The sequence below is a fragment of the Dendrobates tinctorius genome, unplaced genomic scaffold (genome assembly GCF_039654945.1).
Source record: "Dendrobates tinctorius isolate UK_male_01 unplaced genomic scaffold, ASM3965494v1 ptg000035l, whole genome shotgun sequence".
NCBI classification, from domain to species: Eukaryota; Metazoa; Chordata; class Amphibia; order Anura; family Dendrobatidae; genus Dendrobates; species Dendrobates tinctorius.
Window position 1 is genome coordinate 17,363,458 of NW_027361703.1, and position 20,138 is coordinate 17,383,595.

The 20,138-nt window shown below is 42.0% G+C and overlaps 1 protein-coding gene across 1 annotated transcript in view; it reads right to left on the reverse strand.

Annotated features, from left to right (window-relative positions):
• Positions 1 to 260: 260 nt before the first annotated feature.
• The window catches only part of SAMTOR (S-adenosylmethionine sensor upstream of mTORC1), a 92,697-nt gene continuing 72,819 nt past the window's right edge, over positions 261 to 20,138 (reverse strand). Inside the window, exons 4-5 of the mRNA XM_073573306.1 lie at positions 4,341 to 4,452; positions 261 to 2,167 (exon numbers count right to left, since the gene is read on the reverse strand). Of these exons, the coding sequence (XP_073429407.1) occupies positions 1,541 to 2,167; positions 4,341 to 4,452 (739 nt within the window). The 3' untranslated portion in view covers positions 261 to 1,540. The remainder of the gene's footprint in view (positions 2,168 to 4,340; positions 4,453 to 20,138) is intronic.

The window sequence follows — 20,138 nt, forward strand, 5'->3', positions numbered from 1 at the left end:
TGTGAGCCCCAATGGGGACAGAGATGCTGACATCTAAAGTGCTGCGGAATATGATGGCGCTATATAAGCAAAGCATAAGAGATCGTATTAGGACTGTGTATTCGGTTAGAAAAGCTTTAAATTCCAATTCACATTTGTTGTATATGTTGTACATTTCAGACAATGTATTTCTTGTAAAAATCACAGCTCTGTGTAATTAACACGAATTGTCACACCAAATTATCCACAGACAAAAAAAAAAAAAATACTCAAACACAGTGTTCTGATTGCTGAACGTAGTCTTATGTTTTATTAGGAAGACAATATTTTAGCAAAGCCTAGTATTGGCATTGATCAATGAAAATATGAATGACGATATTTTCTATATTGTGGTACCAATTAATAAAGTGTATATCCAATTACAGAGAAAAATGATTATAGCGCAGGAATGTGCGCTTTTAGTTTTTCCAAATAACGGCATATCACTTTCTGCTTCCAAACTGCGGTACAAGCCGGCCGTGGAGTCAAAGATTCCTGCTCGGTCTCCTACTGCACGGTATGGGAGCCAGTGCTGGCTTCCCTACTGGATATGGCAGCCTAGGCGATGGCGCCGGATTGTCTCTCAGTGCGCATAGATAGGAGCAGCCGGCAGGCAGTCCGTGCTGCTATTTAGAAGCAGAATCTGCAATGCATGCAATTTAGAAAAGCAATTACTCTGTACTTGTGCACCATAACCCTTTTCCATATATTTGGAAGTACACTTTAATAATTCTTAACTCTTCCCCAAAAGGAAAAAAAAAAAAAAAAATCAAGCATCTCTAGAATTCTTCAAAACTACTAAGAAAAAAAGAGAAAAAAAAAACACTAAAGATAACATTTAGCAAATCATTTTTTTTTTTTCTTAGTGCAGTTACAAAACGAGGCAAAACAGAACAGAAAGCCTCATAAGTCAAAACATGTCCAAAATCCCTCCCAGAGCATAAAAACCATTGTGTGCAACATACATCATCCCCAAACTACACCTACTTGTCTGTGCAATATTATTCACTCGTGAAAGCTATCACTTCTGTTAGGAATTTACACAAGTCATTGTGTACACCATACAGTATATTCTTTGATCATCTGGAAATAAATCCCATTGAAAAGCATTACCCAAAATGGGTAGACCATGTATTTTTTTCTACAACCGACTAGTGCACATTAACAAACATAATTCAGAAACAAGAAATTACAAGTCGGCATTTCTGAAATCTAAAACGCAATGTTCTCATTCTTTCGCTGCACCACTCTGAGCATAATAACGGTGTACAAAATGTGATCAGAGAAGATATGCATGTAGAGAAGCCATGCTTCAGGTGACCACCAACAGGTAGAAAGTACCTTGTGTTCTTATTAAAACTAAAAGAAAATGTTCTAACCATATAGCAGGTACTACAAACAATTATCCAGTTCTCCACTACAGTAAAAATCTCTAAAATACAGAAGTAGGAAAAATAGCAAACTTTGTAAACTTTTTATATCTTGATTCAAGTCTCTGCCCAGTTATCAGCATTGGCCCATCTTAGCTCATGAGGAGTATAGGATCTTCAAACTCATAAAATGCCGATGAGCCGGTCTGACTTTCTCCAGAATCTGAATCATAAGGAGCGTCTGGCAACTCAGAAAAAGTATATGCTACCTGCTCATCTTCCACTTCTGATCGCGTGCCGCAAGGGCTTGCAGACTCCTCTTCTGCGGCAGTATTGAAATCTTGAGGGATGTAGAGCATATCTGGATAGTTCCTTGTAAGCAAGTCGGTTGTTGTTTTCAGCGAGGTTTTCCGAAATGCCATAAGATGCATATGAGAAAACTTGGAGTAGGTCATTCGTTTGAAGCCTAGAGACTCAATAGCAATCTTCCAGCTTTTCATCATCATTGCGTGGCGATTCTGATGAGAAGAGTCTGGGGTTATAATAAGCAGCAAGCCATTGAGTTCAAGGAGTTCATGAGCTTTTTTACAGCAAATCCACCGTTGGTACCGTGATGGGAAGTAAGAAAGGAGGAGAGAAAAGACTACGACATGGAATAGTTCAGCAGGTAAGTAATCTATGGGACTCTTCAGCTGCTTCAGGAAGGCATCAAAAGCATCAGGTGCAAGCTGAAGTGGCCTCTGGATCTGCAAGTTCAGGAAGTCACATTTATATACAGTCTAGAAAAAAGAAATAGAATGTATATCAGTTCCATCATAGCCTCGCACAACAGTCCCCAAATGTTTAATAAAATGAAGTTAAGGATGCAATTAAAGGACCCAAATTTAGAGTTTCCCAATTAATTTGCTTGGGTGTCACATATGAATCAACAACAGTCGCCAGCTCCAGGTACTGTACTATTATGCACAGCCATCAGGGGAATCTGGCAATGTGGTCTGCCTTATATCTGGGAGTGGACAGCTCATCACTGTCACTTACATCCTGGGATAAGTCCATCTGGATAATTGGTGGTTGTGACTGTTAATTAACATTTTTGTCCCTAGTCATATTTTTGACAGACTCTTCTGTAAATAGCAAATATAGGTCACCATCCATAGCCCCTGAATGCATCTCTCAAATTAGAAAATGTTCACTACTCTTCATTTATACACGTCATGAAACTTAAAAGGGAACCGGTCAGCAGGATTGTGCACAGTGTCCTACAGACAGTGTCAGGTCGGCGGCGTTATACTGATTACAATGATACCTGGGTTAATGAAATCCGTCTTGTGGTTGTTGACCCGCTATTTTACATACTGGTTTATTATATGTATTGAAGAAAAAAAACCCAAAACACCTTCAAAACCCCTTTAAGGGGAGTCTGTCACCCCCAAAACTTGGTATGATTTTTTATTGGTGTGGGTGCCAGCACGTTCTGTCTCTTGTATGTGGCTGGTGCTCGTGACACCCATACACCTAAGGGTGTGAGAGTACACACATCGCTGGGCTCCTTTACAGTCAACGTGCCACAGATTAAGTTCAGGCTCAGCACTGTCCATTAAAATAAGGTCTTCCTCACATGTCAGCGTTTGCAATAAGTGTGGCATCTTTTTTTTTTTCTTTCACGCATGTCACACATACCCATAATGCAGGGGTCCCCAACCTGTGGCTCGCGACTGGCTGCCAGCTTGGTGCATTAGCATCAGGTCTAGCAAACAACCATGAAGAGCAGTTTTCCAGAAGGTGAATTTTGTGAGTAGCCCAGTACAGAAGAGTAGATCTGAAGGTGCATATTCTGGCCTTGGGGGTTTGAAGATAATTTAAGTATGGTAAGGTGGAGACCAAATGATGTGAAGTGTCCAGAGGAGATGCTTAAAGCTGGATGGGTGGTTGATGCGAGAATACTGAGTGGGGGTAATGTGGGAACCCCTTGCTCTTGGTACACTGCCTTTGTGTAATTTCAGTGAAAAAAACTTTGGCTGTCGCTATACCAGTAATGGGGGCACTGTGTCTCGCTAGTGTGAGGTGGGCGAGAACTGGATGTGGCTCGTGACTCTCTTGGACCTAAATTTGTCTCGCAACCCTTTCTCAAAGCTTAATGTGGCTCTCAAGGCAGAAAAGTTGGAGATCGCTGCCATAACGTATGCTACTGTGCACATCTCTGTATTTTTACATGGACAGTGTGCCCACATAAACCACATGGAGATGTCATTTTGCTACCAGTAAAAGCTGTCAAGAGCCAATACAAATCTATGGGTCTGTGTAAAACACGTACAGCACACGGATGGAGTATAGGAGAAGCGTGGTCATTTATTTTGCCATATTAGAAAAACACTGAACCAAAACCCCTGATGACATGTGACTGCACTTATAGGGATGTGCGAGGGGCTTAAGGGGAATTGTACAGAACGTAAACAGAAGGGGCATAACAGCGCACCGAGCCCTGGGCCCTGCCAGAAATACACCACCATAGCCTAATTAACATATGAAATTAAATGCTTTTTCTCAGCCACGAATATATACAGCTGGCAAGATTCTTTTTTTTTTTTTTTTTTTTTTTTTTTTTTTTATAGGGTGCGTATCCCCTACATAAAACTGTACAAGTAGTTTAATTTGCGTTTTGGGGGGTGACAGACTACCTCTTGTGCTTATATTCAAGGGTGAGTGGAGCAGGGGGCTTTATTAATGTGTAAATACTAATATTAAAGAAGATAGTGTAACTACAGACATCTCCCAGGAGGTTTTAAAGAAAAAACTACAGACAAGTATATGCGCACTACACCTTTTCCGTAGATGGTCAGCTTTAACTTGGTCTGCAGTGCTTCTATACAATAGATATACAGTATTTCATCACTTTAGCCACAAAACAAAAAGTCACTATGATGGTCCTCATTCAGGAATTAAATACATTACCTCAACAGCAGGCACAATATCGATACCAACAGCCAGAAAGTCTTCATATTTCATAAAAGGATTATAGCAGCTTCCAACATCAAGCAACCGGATCCTTCCAGGAAGATGAAAGCTAATAAAAGACACAAATGGTATTAGTTTATCCAAGAAAAGAAAGAGAAAATTCGTGAAACTGACGTCCTCGCCTCTTTACTGCATATTATTACAACTATTGAAAAGAAAACCTGTCTGTTGCCAATGGCAACCAATCAAAGTGCAGCTTTCATTTCACCAGAACAGCATAGGTAGGCGCGGTGTGCGTGTATGTAACATATAAATAAATTCTATTATAATTAGATCTATCCAAGTATGCTGCATTGAGATTTGCTGCTACGACACGCCTGTTTTGATGCACAAGGTAGATTCATTTTGACCATTTAGCTGACAGTCCAGTTTATGATGGAGATAAGGATTTCAGCTTTTCCCAAGCACACCCTAAATCAATCAGTGTGTGCTTGTACTCACACGGCAGTCATCTTATCAGAATGTACGGTAGCTTGAATCGGTTCTCTTAGATTCAACAAATTTTATTTTTTTGCAGAAGTTATACAATTTTCCAATATACTTTCTGCATCATATTAATTCACACTTTAAAAAAGGATATCTGGGACTTTAAAAAAAAAAAAAAAAAAAAAAGTGCCTGAGCACTAACAGGCATGTAGTTGCTAACAGAGGCTTCTGCCTGCCTGCTGTACCCGGCGCCAGTCATTGACCGCTCCTGCCCAAGATTTAGCTGCTCTCTGTCAACAGCAGCAGTTTCTCTTCCTGTTGACAGGGTGTGACTACTGGCGTCATGCTGATGGGCAGTGGAGAGCCGGCTGGCCATCAGCATGACACTAGTAGTCCCGCTCTATCAACAAGAAAAGAAACTGCTGCTCTGTTGAGGTGACATCAGCAGACGTCTGTGACGGCGCCGGGCACAATTGTGAGGTAGATAGCAACTACTTGCCCATTATTGCTTAGGCACATTTTCTTATTTTTTTTTCTTTTTAACCCCTTCACCCCCAAGGGTGGTTTGCACGTTCATGACCGGGCCAATTTTTACAATTCTGACCACTGTACCTTTATGAGGTCATAACTCTGGAACGCTTCCATTGATCCCGATGATTCTGACATTGTTTTCTCGTGACATATTGTACTTCATGTTAGTGGTAAAATTTCATTCAAATAACTTGTGTTTATTTGTGAAAAAAATGGAAATTTGGCAAAAATTTTGAAAATTTCGCAATTTTCCAACTTTGAATTTTTATGCCCTTAAATCACAGAGATACGGCACACAAAAAACTTGATAAGTAACATTTTCCACATGTTTACTTTACATCAGCACAATTTTGGAACCAAAATTTTTTTTTGTTAGGAAGTTATAAGGGTTAAAAGTTGACCAGCGATTTCTCATTTTTAGAACACCATTTTATTTTTAGGACCACATCACATTTGAAGCCACTTTGAGGGGTCTATATGATAGAAAATACCCAAAAGTGACACCATTCTAAAAACTGAACCCCTTAAGGTGCTCAAAACCACATTCAAGAAGTTTATTAACCCATTAGGTGCGTCACAGGAATTTTTTTGAATATTTAAAAAGAAATGAACATCTAACTTTTTTTCACAAATAAAATACTTCAGGTTCAATTTTTTTTATTTTACCAAGGGTAACAGGAGAAATTGGACTGCAAAAGTTATTGTGCAATTTGTCCTGAGTACGCTGATACCTGATTTGTGGGGGGGAACGACTGTTTCGGCGCATGGCAGAGCTCAGAATGGAAGGAGCACCGTTTGACTTTTTCAATGCAAAATTGGCTGGAATTCAGATCGGACGCCATGTCACGTTTGGAGAGTCCCTGATGTACCTAAACAGTGGAAACCCCCTACAAGTGACCCCATTTTGGAAACTAGACCCCCCAAGGAACTTATCTAGATATGTGGTGAGAACTTTGAACCCACAAGGGCTTTACAGAAGTTTATAACGTACAGCGGTACAATTAAAAAATCATATTTTTTCCACAAAAATGATCTTTTCACCCCAATTTTTATTTTCCCAAGGGTAACAGGACCCTAAAAGTTATTGTGCAATTTGTCCTGAGTACGCTGATACCCCACATGTGGGGGTAAACCACTATTTGGGCGCATGGCAGAGCTCGGAAGTGAAGCAATGCCATTTGACGTTTTTGGCTGGAATTGAGATCGGACACCATGTCGCGTTTGGAAAACCCCTGATGTACCAAAACAGTGGAAACCCCCCACAAATGACACCATTTTGGAAACTAAACCCCCTAAGGAACTTATCTAGATGTGTGGTGAGAACTTTGAACCCCCATGGGCTTCACAGAAGTTTATAACATACAGCCATACGATTAAAAAATCATATTTTTTCCACAAAAATGATCTTTTCACCCTCAATTCTTATTTTTCCAAGGGTAACAGGACCGTAAAAGTTATTGTGCAATTTGTTCTGAGTACGCTGATACCCCACATGTGGGGGTAAACCACTATTTAGGCGCATGGCAGAGCTCGGAAGGGAAGCAGCGCCATTTGACGTTTTTGGCTGGAATTGAGATCGGACACCATGTCGCGTTTGGAAAACTCCTGATGTACCAAAACAGTGGAAACCCCCCACAAATGACACCATTTTGGAAACTAGACCCCCTAAGGAACTTATCTAGATGTGTGGTGAGCACTTTGACCCCCTCAGTGCTTCACAGAAGTTTATAATGCCCGGGCGTGAAAATAAATAATTCGTATTTTTTCCACAAACATGATCTTTTAGTCACCATTTTTTTATTTTCCCAAGGGTACCAGGAGAAATTGGACCCCAAAAGTTGTTGTCCAATTTGTCCTGAGTATGCTGATACCCCATATGTGGGAGAAAACTACTGTATGGGCACACGTCGGGGCTCGGAAGGGAAGTAGTGACGTTTTGGAATGCAGACTTTGATGGAATGGTCTGCGGGTGTCATGTTGCCTTTGGAGAGCCCCTAATGTACCTAAACAGTGGAAACCCCCCCACAAATGACCCCATTTTGAAAACTAGACCCACTAAGGAACTTATCTAGATGTGAGGTGAGCACTTTGAACCCACAAGGGCTTCACAGAAGTTTATAATGCCAGGGCATGAGAATAAAAAAATCGTATTTGTTCCAGAAACATGATCAATTAGTCCCCAATTTTTTCATTTTCCCAAGGGTAACAGGAGAAATTAGACCCCAAAAGTTGTTGTCCAATTTGGCCTGAGTACGCTGACACCCCATATGTGGGAGAAAACTACTGTATGGACACACGTCGGGGCTCGGAAGGGAAGCAGTGACGTTTTGGAATGCAGACTTTGATGGAATGGTCTGCGGGTGTCATGTGCGTTTGGAGAGCCCCTGATGTACCTAAACTATTGAAACTCCCCACAAGTGACCCCATTTTGGACACTAGACCCCCCACGGAACTTATCTAGATGTGTGGTGAGCACTTTGAACCCCCAAGTGCTTCACAGAAGTTTATAACACTCGGACGTGAAAATAAAAAAATCATTTTTTTCCACAAAAATGATATTTTTGCCCCCAATTTTTTATTTTCCTAAGGGTAACAGGAGAAATTGGACCCCAAAAATTGTTTTGCAATTTGTCCTGAGTAGGCTGATACCCTACATGTGGGGGTAAAACACTGTTTGGGCGCATGGCAGAGCTTGGAAGGGAAGGAGCACCATTTGACTTTTTCAACTCAGAATTGGCTGGAATTGAGATCAGACGCCATGTTGCATTTGGAGAGCCCCTGATGTGCCCAAACAGTGGAAACCCCCAATTATAACTCCAATCCTAACCCCAACACACCCCTAACCCTAATCTGAGCCCTAACCCTAGCCCTAGCCCTAACCCTAACCCTAAGGCTGTGTGCACACGCTGCGGATTTTGCTGCGGTTCCGCAGCGGTTTTGGCTGCTGCGGACACCAGTACCATGATTCCCTATGGGAATCAAAAACCGCAGTGCAGACGGTGCGGAATTTTCCGCGCGGATTATCTGCGGTTTTCAATCCGCAGAAAGAATTGACATGTCAATTCTTTCTGCGGATTCTCCTGCGGTTTGCCATCTCCTCTATTGAGGAGATGAAAAACCGCAGGACAAAACCGCAGAGCAATCTGCAGGTAAAACCGCAGGTCTTTTGACCTGCGGTTTCACCTGCGGATTTTACAAAATCCGCGCGGATGAATCCGCACCTAATCCGCAGCGTGTGCACACGGCCTTACCCTAACGGGAAAATGGAGATAAATACTTTTTTTTTTAGTTTTATTATTTTTCCCTAACTAAGGGGGTGATAACGGGGGGTTTGATTTACTATTTATGGCGGTTTTTATTTTTGGCAGCTGTCACACGCTAAAAGACGCTTTTTATTGTAAAATAGTTTTTGCATCACCACATTTTGAGAGCTATAATTTTTCCGTATTTTGACCCACCGAGTCATGTGAGGTCTTATTTTTTGCGGGACGAGTTGACGTTTTTATTGGTACCATTTTCGGGCACGTGACATTTTTTGATCGCTTTTTATTCCTATTTTTGGGACGCAGAATGAACAAAAACCAGCGTTTCATGAATTTCTTTTGGGGGGGTGCGTTTACACCGTTCCGCGTGCGGTAAAATTGATAAAGCGGTTTTATTCTTCGGGTCAGTACGGTTACAGCGATACCTCATTTAGGTCGTTTTTTTATGTTTTTGTCGGTTTTATGCAATGAAAACTATTTTATATAAAAAATAATTATTTTTGCATCGCTTTATTCTGTGAGCTATAACTTTTTTATTTTTTCGCTGATGATGCTGAGTGGCGGCTCGTTTTTTGCGGGACAAGATGACGTTTTCAGTGATACCATGGATATTTATATGCGTCTTTTTGATTGCGCGTTATTACACTTTTTGTTTGGTGGTATGATAATAAATCATTATTTTTTGCTTCGTTTTTTATTATTTTTTAAGGGGTTCGCTAAAAGGGTTAACTAATGGGACAGTTTTATAGGGCGGGTCATTACGGACGCGGCGATACCTAATATGTGTACTTTTATTGTTTTGTTTTTTTTATTATTTTCAAAAAATGAATTTATTGGGGAATATTTTTTTTTTTTTTTACTAATTTATTTGGCGATTTTTTTTTATTTATTTTTACATTTTTTTTTACTTTATTACATAGTCCCAGGTGGGACATCACTGTCCTGTGACAGATCGCTGATCTGTCACATCACAGATCACTGTGACAGATCAGCAATCTGTCACAGGCATTGAAGCAGACTTCCTCTTGCCTGCGCTTTGCAGGCACTGAGGAAGCCAGCTTCCTCAGGTCCCCGAAGGCCCCCGTCGCCATCTTGGATTCGGGGGCCTGGAGGATAGAAGCCCCCCGCAGCAGCGCTGCACATTGCGCTGCCGTGGGGGGCTCAGGGAAGCACGGAGGGAGCCCCCTCCCTGCCGATGCTTCCCTTTAACTCCCGGTGTGCAAGGGGTTAACGTGTCGGGGGCGGTCCGTGACCGCCCCTGACACATAGTGCCGGGTGTCAGCTGTGATAATCAGCTGACACCCGGCCGCGATCAGCGGCGCTCACCACGTGGGCGCCGCTGATCGCGCCGACGTACTATCCCGTCCCCGGTCATACGGGCCCGGGTACCGTGGACGGGATAGTACGTCGGATGGCAGGAAGGGGTTAAAGTCCCGGATATCACCTTTAAAATCTCTGCTTGTAGTGATTCACACAACACCATCTGTCTTCATCATGTAATGAGGACACAGTCCACACTAGAGATGAGCGACTTTGCTTTTTTAGCGTCGAGTCTGGTTTCATGAAACCCGACTTTCTCAAACGTCGAGTCGAACGAAATCGGTCGCCTATAGGAAAAAGTCGTGAAACACGAAACCCAATGCAAGTCAATGGGGAGAAAAGTCGGCAGTGAGTGGAGGACTGTAAACACACCTGGCATGAATTTTAACCCTAGAGGCGGCGAAATCTCCCTCTCCAGCTACGCTACGCTCCTCTCATTGGCTGAAAAAAGTCACGTGCAAGCATTTGGCGAAACCCGACTTTGGCGCTTGGGTCGCCGACCGCATGGCCAACTTCACACTGTGGTCAGGTTTCATTTCATGAAAACAGACTTTGGCGAAAGTCGGCGACTTTTGAATCTGACCGACCTGTTTCGCTCAACTCAATCACACCTTCAGGAGATTGCATCTCCAAGGCGGAAATAATGTACGTTCCTATTGAATGAAGAAAGCAGAGATCTTGAAAATAATGAAAACAAGCATATTGGAAATGGAGTAAATTATACAAGTGTAATACCTGCTATAACCAGCTCAGCTATATCAAACTCAAATCATAGAGGGACAAAATTAAAAGCCTGGACATTGTCGCAGGCCAACATTAATATTTATTAAAAAAAAAAGTCTACAATTGAAGATTTTCCTTATCAAATATTGAACATATTTAAAGTGGTTGTTACACGAACAAAGTACATTTTAATTAATAGATCTTCGAGTAAAATTTCGGAATATTATAATAATGTTATGTAAGGGAAGTAAAAAGCATATGGCCCAATTTAAATATAATATGTAATAACCTTGAATAATACAGATAATAAAGTATGATGCCAACGAAAGTGCAACCCTCCCCTTCTCAACACAGCAAGACACCCAAACAGTGAATTCTTTTAAAGAATCCTCCACACACGGTATGAAGACCCTACTGCAACACCCCCTCCTTCAATCCCTCCGGCAAAGTATAGTGACCCCATCATAGGATTCCCCAACTGTAATCTTTACATAGCCTCTTACAGTACAATGGGCCCCATAGATTCCTTCCATATAGTAACATTGCCTGCATTGTGCTCCTTACAGTATACTGACCCCCACAGTGATACATACAGTATAATGGAACCACACAGTATAGTGGACCCAACAAAAAAAAAAAAAAAATACTCGCCTTACCCCACTGCTTCGGTCTCTTCATGGCGTCATCTGATACTCTGCACAGCGGACACGTTGTCTAGATGCCATCATGCCCACTGCCTAAGGAGTCAGACACAGAAGGAAAATGATGGGAGAGGAGGCCATCTGCTGACGCTCCATCCTCAATTATGGCTTTAAACTGTACCGGCATTTCGGATGCCAATACAGTTGAAAGTGTAATGCCAGGTGGAGAACTCACCTGGTGTCGCAGGTCAAATAGACACACCCTATAAGCCAGATTTGGCCCGCGGACCAGAGTTTGCTCTAGCTGCACAATTTGTTTCATCCCAGCAGCTACGTAGATTGTCTATCCTTCATTATAGACAGTTATGTGCAGTCCAGCCTGACTAATAATCCAGCACATGCTCGCATATGTAGAGAAGTAGTCAGTTTTGTCTTCCTGTGAACTACAGGCGAGTCACCTGAGGTGACATCACCTATCAAATCCATCCTAGCATCTTTAACACCCCCGTCTTCTGTACCCAGCTCTTTCCTTTGCCCTTCCTCATGTTCCAATGGCTATATATACACAGTAAGCATTAGGCCATTTAATTAATCTCAACAGAAAAACCTGTCTTTGCTGCTTATAGGAACTAATCACTGTGCAGCCTTTACTTTGCATTATGCCCTTGAAACATTAAAGCCACACTGAATGTTTGCTATGGGAAATGGTCTCAAAGAACACTTTTTTTTTTTTATATAAATCTGCCTCGTCATTTCAGCTTTATATAGTAGAGGTGTACATACAATGATTAACTGCACAGTTAAAAACCTCCCCTAACTCACACTGACTGTAACTATAAGTTCTTTGTGCAAAATTTCAATTCTTTAAAATGCAGCTTCAAGTGCTGACAGCAAGAGACTCATCACCAGCAGGAGGAAGTATAGAAGAAGAGCAGGAGCACTAAAAGTCAGAGCAGCTCTTGCTAGGCAAGTCAGTCATTCTGAGACTGCAGAGGGTAGCAAGTCAAGGGGTTATCCAGGACCATTTTATTTATTTTTTTTTTTACTATGGGCCCAAGGACTGACAGGCAGGTAGTTGCTACCTACCTGCCTTTTATGCAGTCAATCAGCATGACATCGGTAGTCATGTCTCATCGACAGAGCAGTCCGGAAGAAGACGAGCTGCTCTGTTGACATAAAGCAACAGAATCAATAGCAGGAGCGGACACTGACTGGTTTGAGCTGCACTTAAAAAAAAAAAAAAAAAAAAAATTGTCCTGGATAACCCCTTTTAGATCACATTTACAATTTCTGTATTTTGCATCAGTATTTGTAAACCAAAGATTAAGTGGAACAGTCAGATGAAAATTATAATAGAAACCTGTCACCATTTCTGGATTTATCACCCCACTCCTGGTTTTTCGCTTACAAATACTGATGTAAAATACTGACCAAATACTGACTGTGTGAACATGGCCCAAAATTGGCAATGAGGGGTAAATTATCGAATTAAAAATTATTTTGTTCTCGAGAATGGAGAGTATTTTTAATAAGCGATAAATTGCAAAGTTCCTTGTTTTTACAAGAACTAGGTAATTATAAAGCTAAGAACTTGGGCACTTCTTTAATTGACTATACTGCATTATTTTTGCAAATTCTGCTTTACAGTTAAAGGGAAGGTGCCATCAAAAATTTTTTTTTCAGCAATTGAAAAAATGTGAAGAATTAATGTTTACATTTTTTAAAAAAAATATCATTTGTTTTTAATTTTGTAAAATATGAAAAATAATTTTAAAAAGTTTGGCATTTCCACTTGTTAACACTAGGGGGAGCAGCTACTGAAATTTGGCACAAAAACCTAGTGTACAACTAGCTCACATTACTGCCCTGCAGAAATTATGGGTGGAATCTGCTGACATGGGTGTGGTGTCACTCCTCTCCTCCCCTTCTGGGTGTTTGCTAAGGGAAAAGCGAGGATGACATTTAGTAGCACAGTGAGCAGTAATTTTGATGGGGCCTGCAAAGTTACTGACAGTCTTAGCATGCAAAGTCTGCATCAGAACAGGCCATCAATCTGCAGAAATGTTCCCTGGATTTCTGTGGAGCAGACAAGACGGTCCATCCATGTGTATATAACACAGCGCTCTATGTACAATCCCTGGCACCGAACAGGGTGCCCCCCACAGACCAGCACCCTGCTCTCCTGAAATACTCTGTGCTGCTGTCACCCTGCTCCTTCTACCATATATCAGGCCCGTCACCTCGCTTTCACACATCGACAGGACAGGATCTGAGGAGAGGAATGGAGTATTTGGTCACCGAGGATGGCAGGCAGCAAGGATTCTGGGAGCAGGGTGACAGCAGCACAGAGTAGTTCAGGAGAGCAGTGTACTGCTCTATGGGGGGCACAGAGGGAGATATATGGTGGAGGAGCAGTGTGACAGCAGCACAGAGTATTTCAGGAGAGCAGTGTGCTGGTCTATGGGGGGCACAGAGGGAGATATATGGTGGAGGAATAGGGTGACAGCAGCACAGAGTATTTCAGGAGAGCAGTATCACACGAGAGGATTAGATACACGGCTCAGCAGTCAGTATCACACGAGAGGATTAGATACACGGCTGAGCAGTCAGTATCACAGGATAGGATTAGATACACAGATCAGCAGTCAGTATCACACAGGAGAGGATTAGATACACGGCTAAGCAGTCAGTATCACAGGATAGGATTAGATACACAGCTCAGCAGTCAGTATCACACAGGAGAGGCTTAGACACACAGCTCAGCAGTCAGCATCACACAGGAGAGGATTAGATACACGTCTCAGCAGTCAGTATCAGAAACGGTCAGTCAGAAACGGTTTTAGTTCAAGCAATCGCGCAATCATTAAATAAGTGCTGCCCCACCGAGTGGCTTGATCAACAATTGCCCCTTTCCCAGCACGTCTCTTCAAGATGGAATCAATTTTAGGGGTTCTGGTGGCAATAACCACTTTCCTCACTTTTCCAATCAAATTTCCAGCATGTCCCTCTTGCAGACTCTCTCTTAAGCGTCCGTTACACATAGTGATATCGCTAGCAATATCGCTGTAACGTCACCAATTTTGTGACGTAGCAGCGATATTGCTAGTGATATCGCTATGTCTGATACTTACCTCCGACCGCTCCCCCGCTGGTTATCGCTGATCGCGCGAGAACGTCCTGGACCTCTCGTCGTCTGCTTCCTGCTGCGACGACGGGTGACGCCGACCCCAGCGATGTCGCTGGTGAGATTTGCCTGTGTGGCAGCTCACTAACGACCACTTAGTGATGTACCAGCGATCCTGACCGCGTCATATCGCTGGTACATCGCTAAGTGTGACAGTACCTTAAGATGTACAGCAGATTGCGAAGTGTTTTGAAACAGCAGGGAGCAGCTCCTTCTATGTTTTGCAAGAGCAGGGGCAGCAGCTGGTCAGGTGTTTTGGAAAGAGCAGCTCGGTCTCCAGGAGCTCGTCCTGTATCTCTCTCCTGCAGCTGGTATGTGCAGAGAACATCCACAGTACAGCATCCGACATAACAGGGCTTAAAATAGAGTCTAAATGGAGCTAAAAGGAAAGCACTGGGCTCTAATAAGATGGCGCCTGGCCACACCTACAGCTGTGAATTGAGATGCCCACAGAGGCGTGCCCAGTTCACTCCTGATGCAGCTGCAATGAAAGAGATAGGGTTGGCAGCCGACTCTTGTCTCTTATGCCCAGGGACTGCCGTAAATCAGCATGGAAAGTGTCGTTCAGCAGCCAGAGAGGTAAGATGGCAGCCCCCAGTGGCTGCATTACTACAGAAAACAAAAAAATCCATACACACCACTGAGTCAAGCTTAGGGAACAATATCTTTTTTATACTATTTTCTTTTTTTTTTTACATTAAATAATGAAAAAACATGGCACCTTCCCTTTAAGACTGTCACATCATGTTAGGGGAAGATGTATTAACACTAGCGCAAAGGAACTGAATGTAGTTGCCCAAGTACAACCAACATCTCATTTGTCAGGAGCTCTTTGAAAACTCAGCCTTCCAACAAACTAAAGCACTGTCAAGGTTAGTTATGCATTTAGCTTAGTATTGGTGATGACAAATTTCATCCTTGCTGTGCTCAGGCTTTTTCTCGATACATAGTACAATTAAGCAACTTGCGAACTTTGGTAGAGTCTGGTGCCCCCCCCCCCCCATCAATCTAGTGCTACAACTACTTTGTTAAAGCTTGACAAGTACAGATGTAGCATTGATTTTTAGGGGCTGAATATTCATAAGAAAAATGTCTAACGAAGGGACAGTTTAGGAGCTAATCCTAACAGATGGAGGTCTACAGAAAAAAAAAAAAAAACAATCTGTAGATACCTTTGGGATGGATACAATATTTCACATGTATGGCAACCTAGTTAAAAAAAAAAAACAAAAAAAAAAAAAACACAACTCAATTCACATGTATTTAGATTTCATATGTTGCCTTCATGGCTCCCTGATTTCATATAGAATAATGTCTGGAAAGCGCTGTGGAATTAATGGCGCTATATAAATGAGTAAAATAAACAAATAAAAATATACATTGAATGACTATCCCCATGGGACTTTGTTGCAGAAATGCTGAGAATGTGTGAAATCTGTAGCATAAAATAGACATACTGCAGGCTGAGTGAGTGAGATTTTCTTCTGCAGAGTATTTCTTTAGCCTGCATTCACACATCCATGTGAAATATCAGTGTGCTGGCCAAGATATTTTTTAATCAGCAGATACCCATTTAGGAAAATCAATCTTTTCAGAACCTGGTAAACGGACACAGATGTGTGACTGCAGCCCTACATGGAACAAACCCATAACATTTGTTTTTTTTTTTTCACGTAACCAAATCACTTTTCTTCAGTAAGAATATTAGCTTGCAGATTGTTATTATATGCAGCAAATCAAAATTCAGTAAACTGCATTCTCTTACTAATCCCACTGATGACACAAATAAAACATTACTCCTCAGCACTAGAGCAATATGGGTATGTGCACACTGGGCCTTCTCTCACTTTTGGGGTGGCTTTGCTGCAAATGCTAGTTTTTATTTTCCTCTAAACTTCATAGATGGTATACTAATATAGTGGAAGCCGCCTAAAGTATTGTCAAGTCACTTGTTTCAGTAGGTTCACGGCCATCAAATCAAGACTGAAACAGATAAAAATTAAATAAAAAAAATAAATATAAGTTACAAAAGACAGAACATATGAACAGCAATATCAAAATGACTTGCTGTGCTTATTAGTGATGAGCGAACGTGGCCGGATATCATCTTATCTGAGCATGCTTGGGCATTATTCCAGTATCTTGGGCGTGCTTGTATATTATGTCAGGGTCCCTGCAGCTGCATGATTTGCGGGTGTTAGGCTAGCTTCACATTTGGGGATGGGCGAGCTGCGGACTTCCTCCGTGAAGCTCCGCCCATTGCTGCACCTCCTCCGGTCAGCTCTGCCTATGGCCTGCATACCCTATCTTTAACAATAGGTACGCAGGTTGTGCAGATGTATGTGGATGCCTCCGCATGCGTCGTTTTGACAGCTTCAACACGTGGGTTTTGCCTGTTTGTTACGCAATCCTCACATCTTGAGGCGGTCTAAAGGCCCCGTCTCACTAAGCGGCTTACCAGCGATCCCGACACCGATATCAAGGTGTCAGGATCGCTAGTAAGTCGCTATGTGATCGCTGGTGAGCTGTCACACAGACAGCTTCACCAGCGATCAGCACAGCGATGCCGAGCGCCCGGCATCGCTGTAAAAAATAGAATCAAAATAAAAAATATAGTTATTCTCACCTTCCGACGTCGCGTTCAGCCATCCTGCCTCTCTCCACGCTCCGGTCCCAGTGATCCTTTGCACGAATGACCGCGAGATGTCACGGTCTCGCGGGATAACAAAGTCTCGCGGTCATTCGTGCAAAGGCTTACTGGGACCGGAGCGTGGAGAGAGGCCGGATGGCTGAACAGGACGTCGGAAGGTGAGAATAACTATATTTTTTATTTTTTTTATTATTTTTTACACCTGATCGCTGGTCTCCCGCTGTCACACACAGCGATGCGTGCTGGCCAGTGGGAGACCAGCGACCAAAGAAATGTCCAGAGATTTCTTGCAGCGATCAGCGATACCGGCAGGGGGGCCGCTCGCTGATCGCTGTCACACACAGCGATCTCGCTGGTGAGATCGCTGTTACGTCACAAAAGTTGTGACTCAGCAGCGATCTCGCTACCGAGATTGCTTAGTGAGACGGGGCCTTTACACCCGCAAATCATGCAGCTGCAGGGACTGACATAATATACAAGCACGCCCAAGATACTGGAACAACGTCCGAGCGTGGTCAGAAAGGACGTTATCCAAGCACGCTTGCTCATCACTAGTGCTTATATTTAGGTATTTTTAATGCTTTTTCAGGCAACATCAACTTGAAAAAGAGACTATGTGCACATACCTTTACAAGATCAATAAACTGGTATGAATCTGCATTGATTGGGGCATTTGTTAGTCAAACATTAAAGCCGCATATACTCCCTTTTATAAAAGAATATAAAATGACAAATTATCCCAAAAAATGCCACACACACTCTTCAGGCCAACACATACAAAGCTAATCAAGGTAAATAATTGGAATGTAAATTCATTAGACCACTGAAACACATTCTATATGTAAGCAAACAAAAGCATATGGCAGTTCATCTCCAATCATTTATCCACTGGACAAAGCAATTAATGAAGCCAAAATAAGTTTTCTAATTGATCAAGTGTTAGCTAGCATGCTGTACTGAAGCATGAATAACTCTGTTCGTCTGTGGCAGTACGACCTACAGCAACTACCTTACCTGGCAGCAGCAGGCCGAGAGCAGCTGTCCCTCCGCAACACCATGGATAATCTCTTCTATTACAATAAGGCTGGGCTCAGCCATGAATGAGGAAATCATAAAAGAAATAAAACCACCCCACACACATCCCCTCTCCCACATGCAACCCCCAAATTTTGCAGTGGTATCTTAAATTTAGCCAGAGCTGTATACATTGGAGAAAATAAGTATTTGATACACTCCTGATTTTACACGTTTTCCCACCTACATGGAATAGAGGTCTGTCCTTTTTATCGTAGGTACACTTCACCTGTGAAACAAAAAAAAAAAAAATCTTTAATTCTCCGACATCAGGCGTATATTTACCCGACGTCAGACTCCCTCCCTTTGTTGTGGGCTCCAGCAGTGAGCCCACATCTTTTCCTTGACATGTCAGATGTTTTGAACAGCTGACATGTGCCCGGAATAGCCGCTAGTGGAATCGCGATCCACTCGTGGCTATTAACCGACTAAATGCTGCTGTCAAATGCTGACAGCGACATTTAACTCGCGCTTCTGGCCATCGGGCCGGAAATCCACCCACCGGTGACCCCCGTCACGTGATCGTGGGTCACTGGTTTGTTGGCATGACAACTAGAGGTCTGGAGACCTCTATGGTTGTCAATGTCAGCTTGCTGTGAGCGCCACCTGGTGGTCGGCACTCATAGTAAGTGAGTAATTCTACTACATAGAGGTGATCTGATCATCACCTGTATGTAGCAGAGCCGATTGGGTTATGGTAGCTTCTAGTCTCTCCCATGGAGAAATAATAATAGTAGTAATAATAATAGTAATAATAATAAATAGTAGTAATAAAAATATATTAGTTTTCAAATCTCCCTCTTTTCACCACATTTAAAAAAAAAAAAATTAAAATTAAAAAACACATTTGGTATCTCCGCGTTCAGAATCGCTCGATCTATCAATACAAAAAAAGGATTAACCCAATCTTTAAACGGTGTAGCGAGTAAAAAGTCAAAATGCCAGAAACACTTTTCTTGGTTGCCGCGACATTGCATTAAAATGCAATAACGTGCAATCAATAGATCGTATCTGCACCAAAATGGTAACATTAAAAATGTCAGCTCAGCATGCAAAAAAAATAAGCCCTCATCCAACCCATGATCACGAAAAATGGAGATGCTGCGGGTATTGGAAAATGGCGCAATTATTATTTTTCTTCAACGAAGTTCGGAATTTTTTTTACCACTTAGATTAAAAAAAAAAAAGAACCTAGACATGTTTGGTGTCTATGAACTCGTAATGACCTGGAGAATCATAATCACAGGTCAGTTTTAGCATTTAGTGAACCTAGTAAAAAAGCCAAAACAAAAACAAGTGTGGGATTGCACTCTTTTTACAATTTCACCGCACTTGGAATTTTTTTTTCCTGTTTTCTCGTATACGACATGGTAAAACCAATGGTGCCGTTGAAAAGTACAACTCGTCCCGCAAGAAAAAAAAACAAGCCCTCACATGGCCTTATTGATAGAAAAAAAAAAAAAGTTATGGCTCAGAGAGGAGCGAAAAACACCACCTCCGGTCATGAAGGGGTTAAAAAAAAAGTCACATTGTACGATTTTTACATAATTCATTTGCATTTTATTGCATTAAATAAATATTTGATAAAATAGAAAAACAGAACTTAACCAGTACAGACAGGTTGTTACACTTGGGGTTATTTAGTTTGGAAAAATGAAGGCTTAGGGGTGATCTTATTACAATGTATAAATATATGCGAGGACAATACCAAGAGCTTTCTAATGATCTTTTTACTCTTAGACCTGTGACGGGGACAAGGGGGCATCCTCTACGTCTGGAGGAAAGAAGGTTTAAGCATACTCACAGACGCGGATTCTTTACTGTAAGAGCAGTGAGACTATGGAACTCTCTGCCATATGATGTTGTAATGAGTGATTCCCTACTAAAATTTAAGAAGGGACTGGATGCCTTTCTTAAAAATTA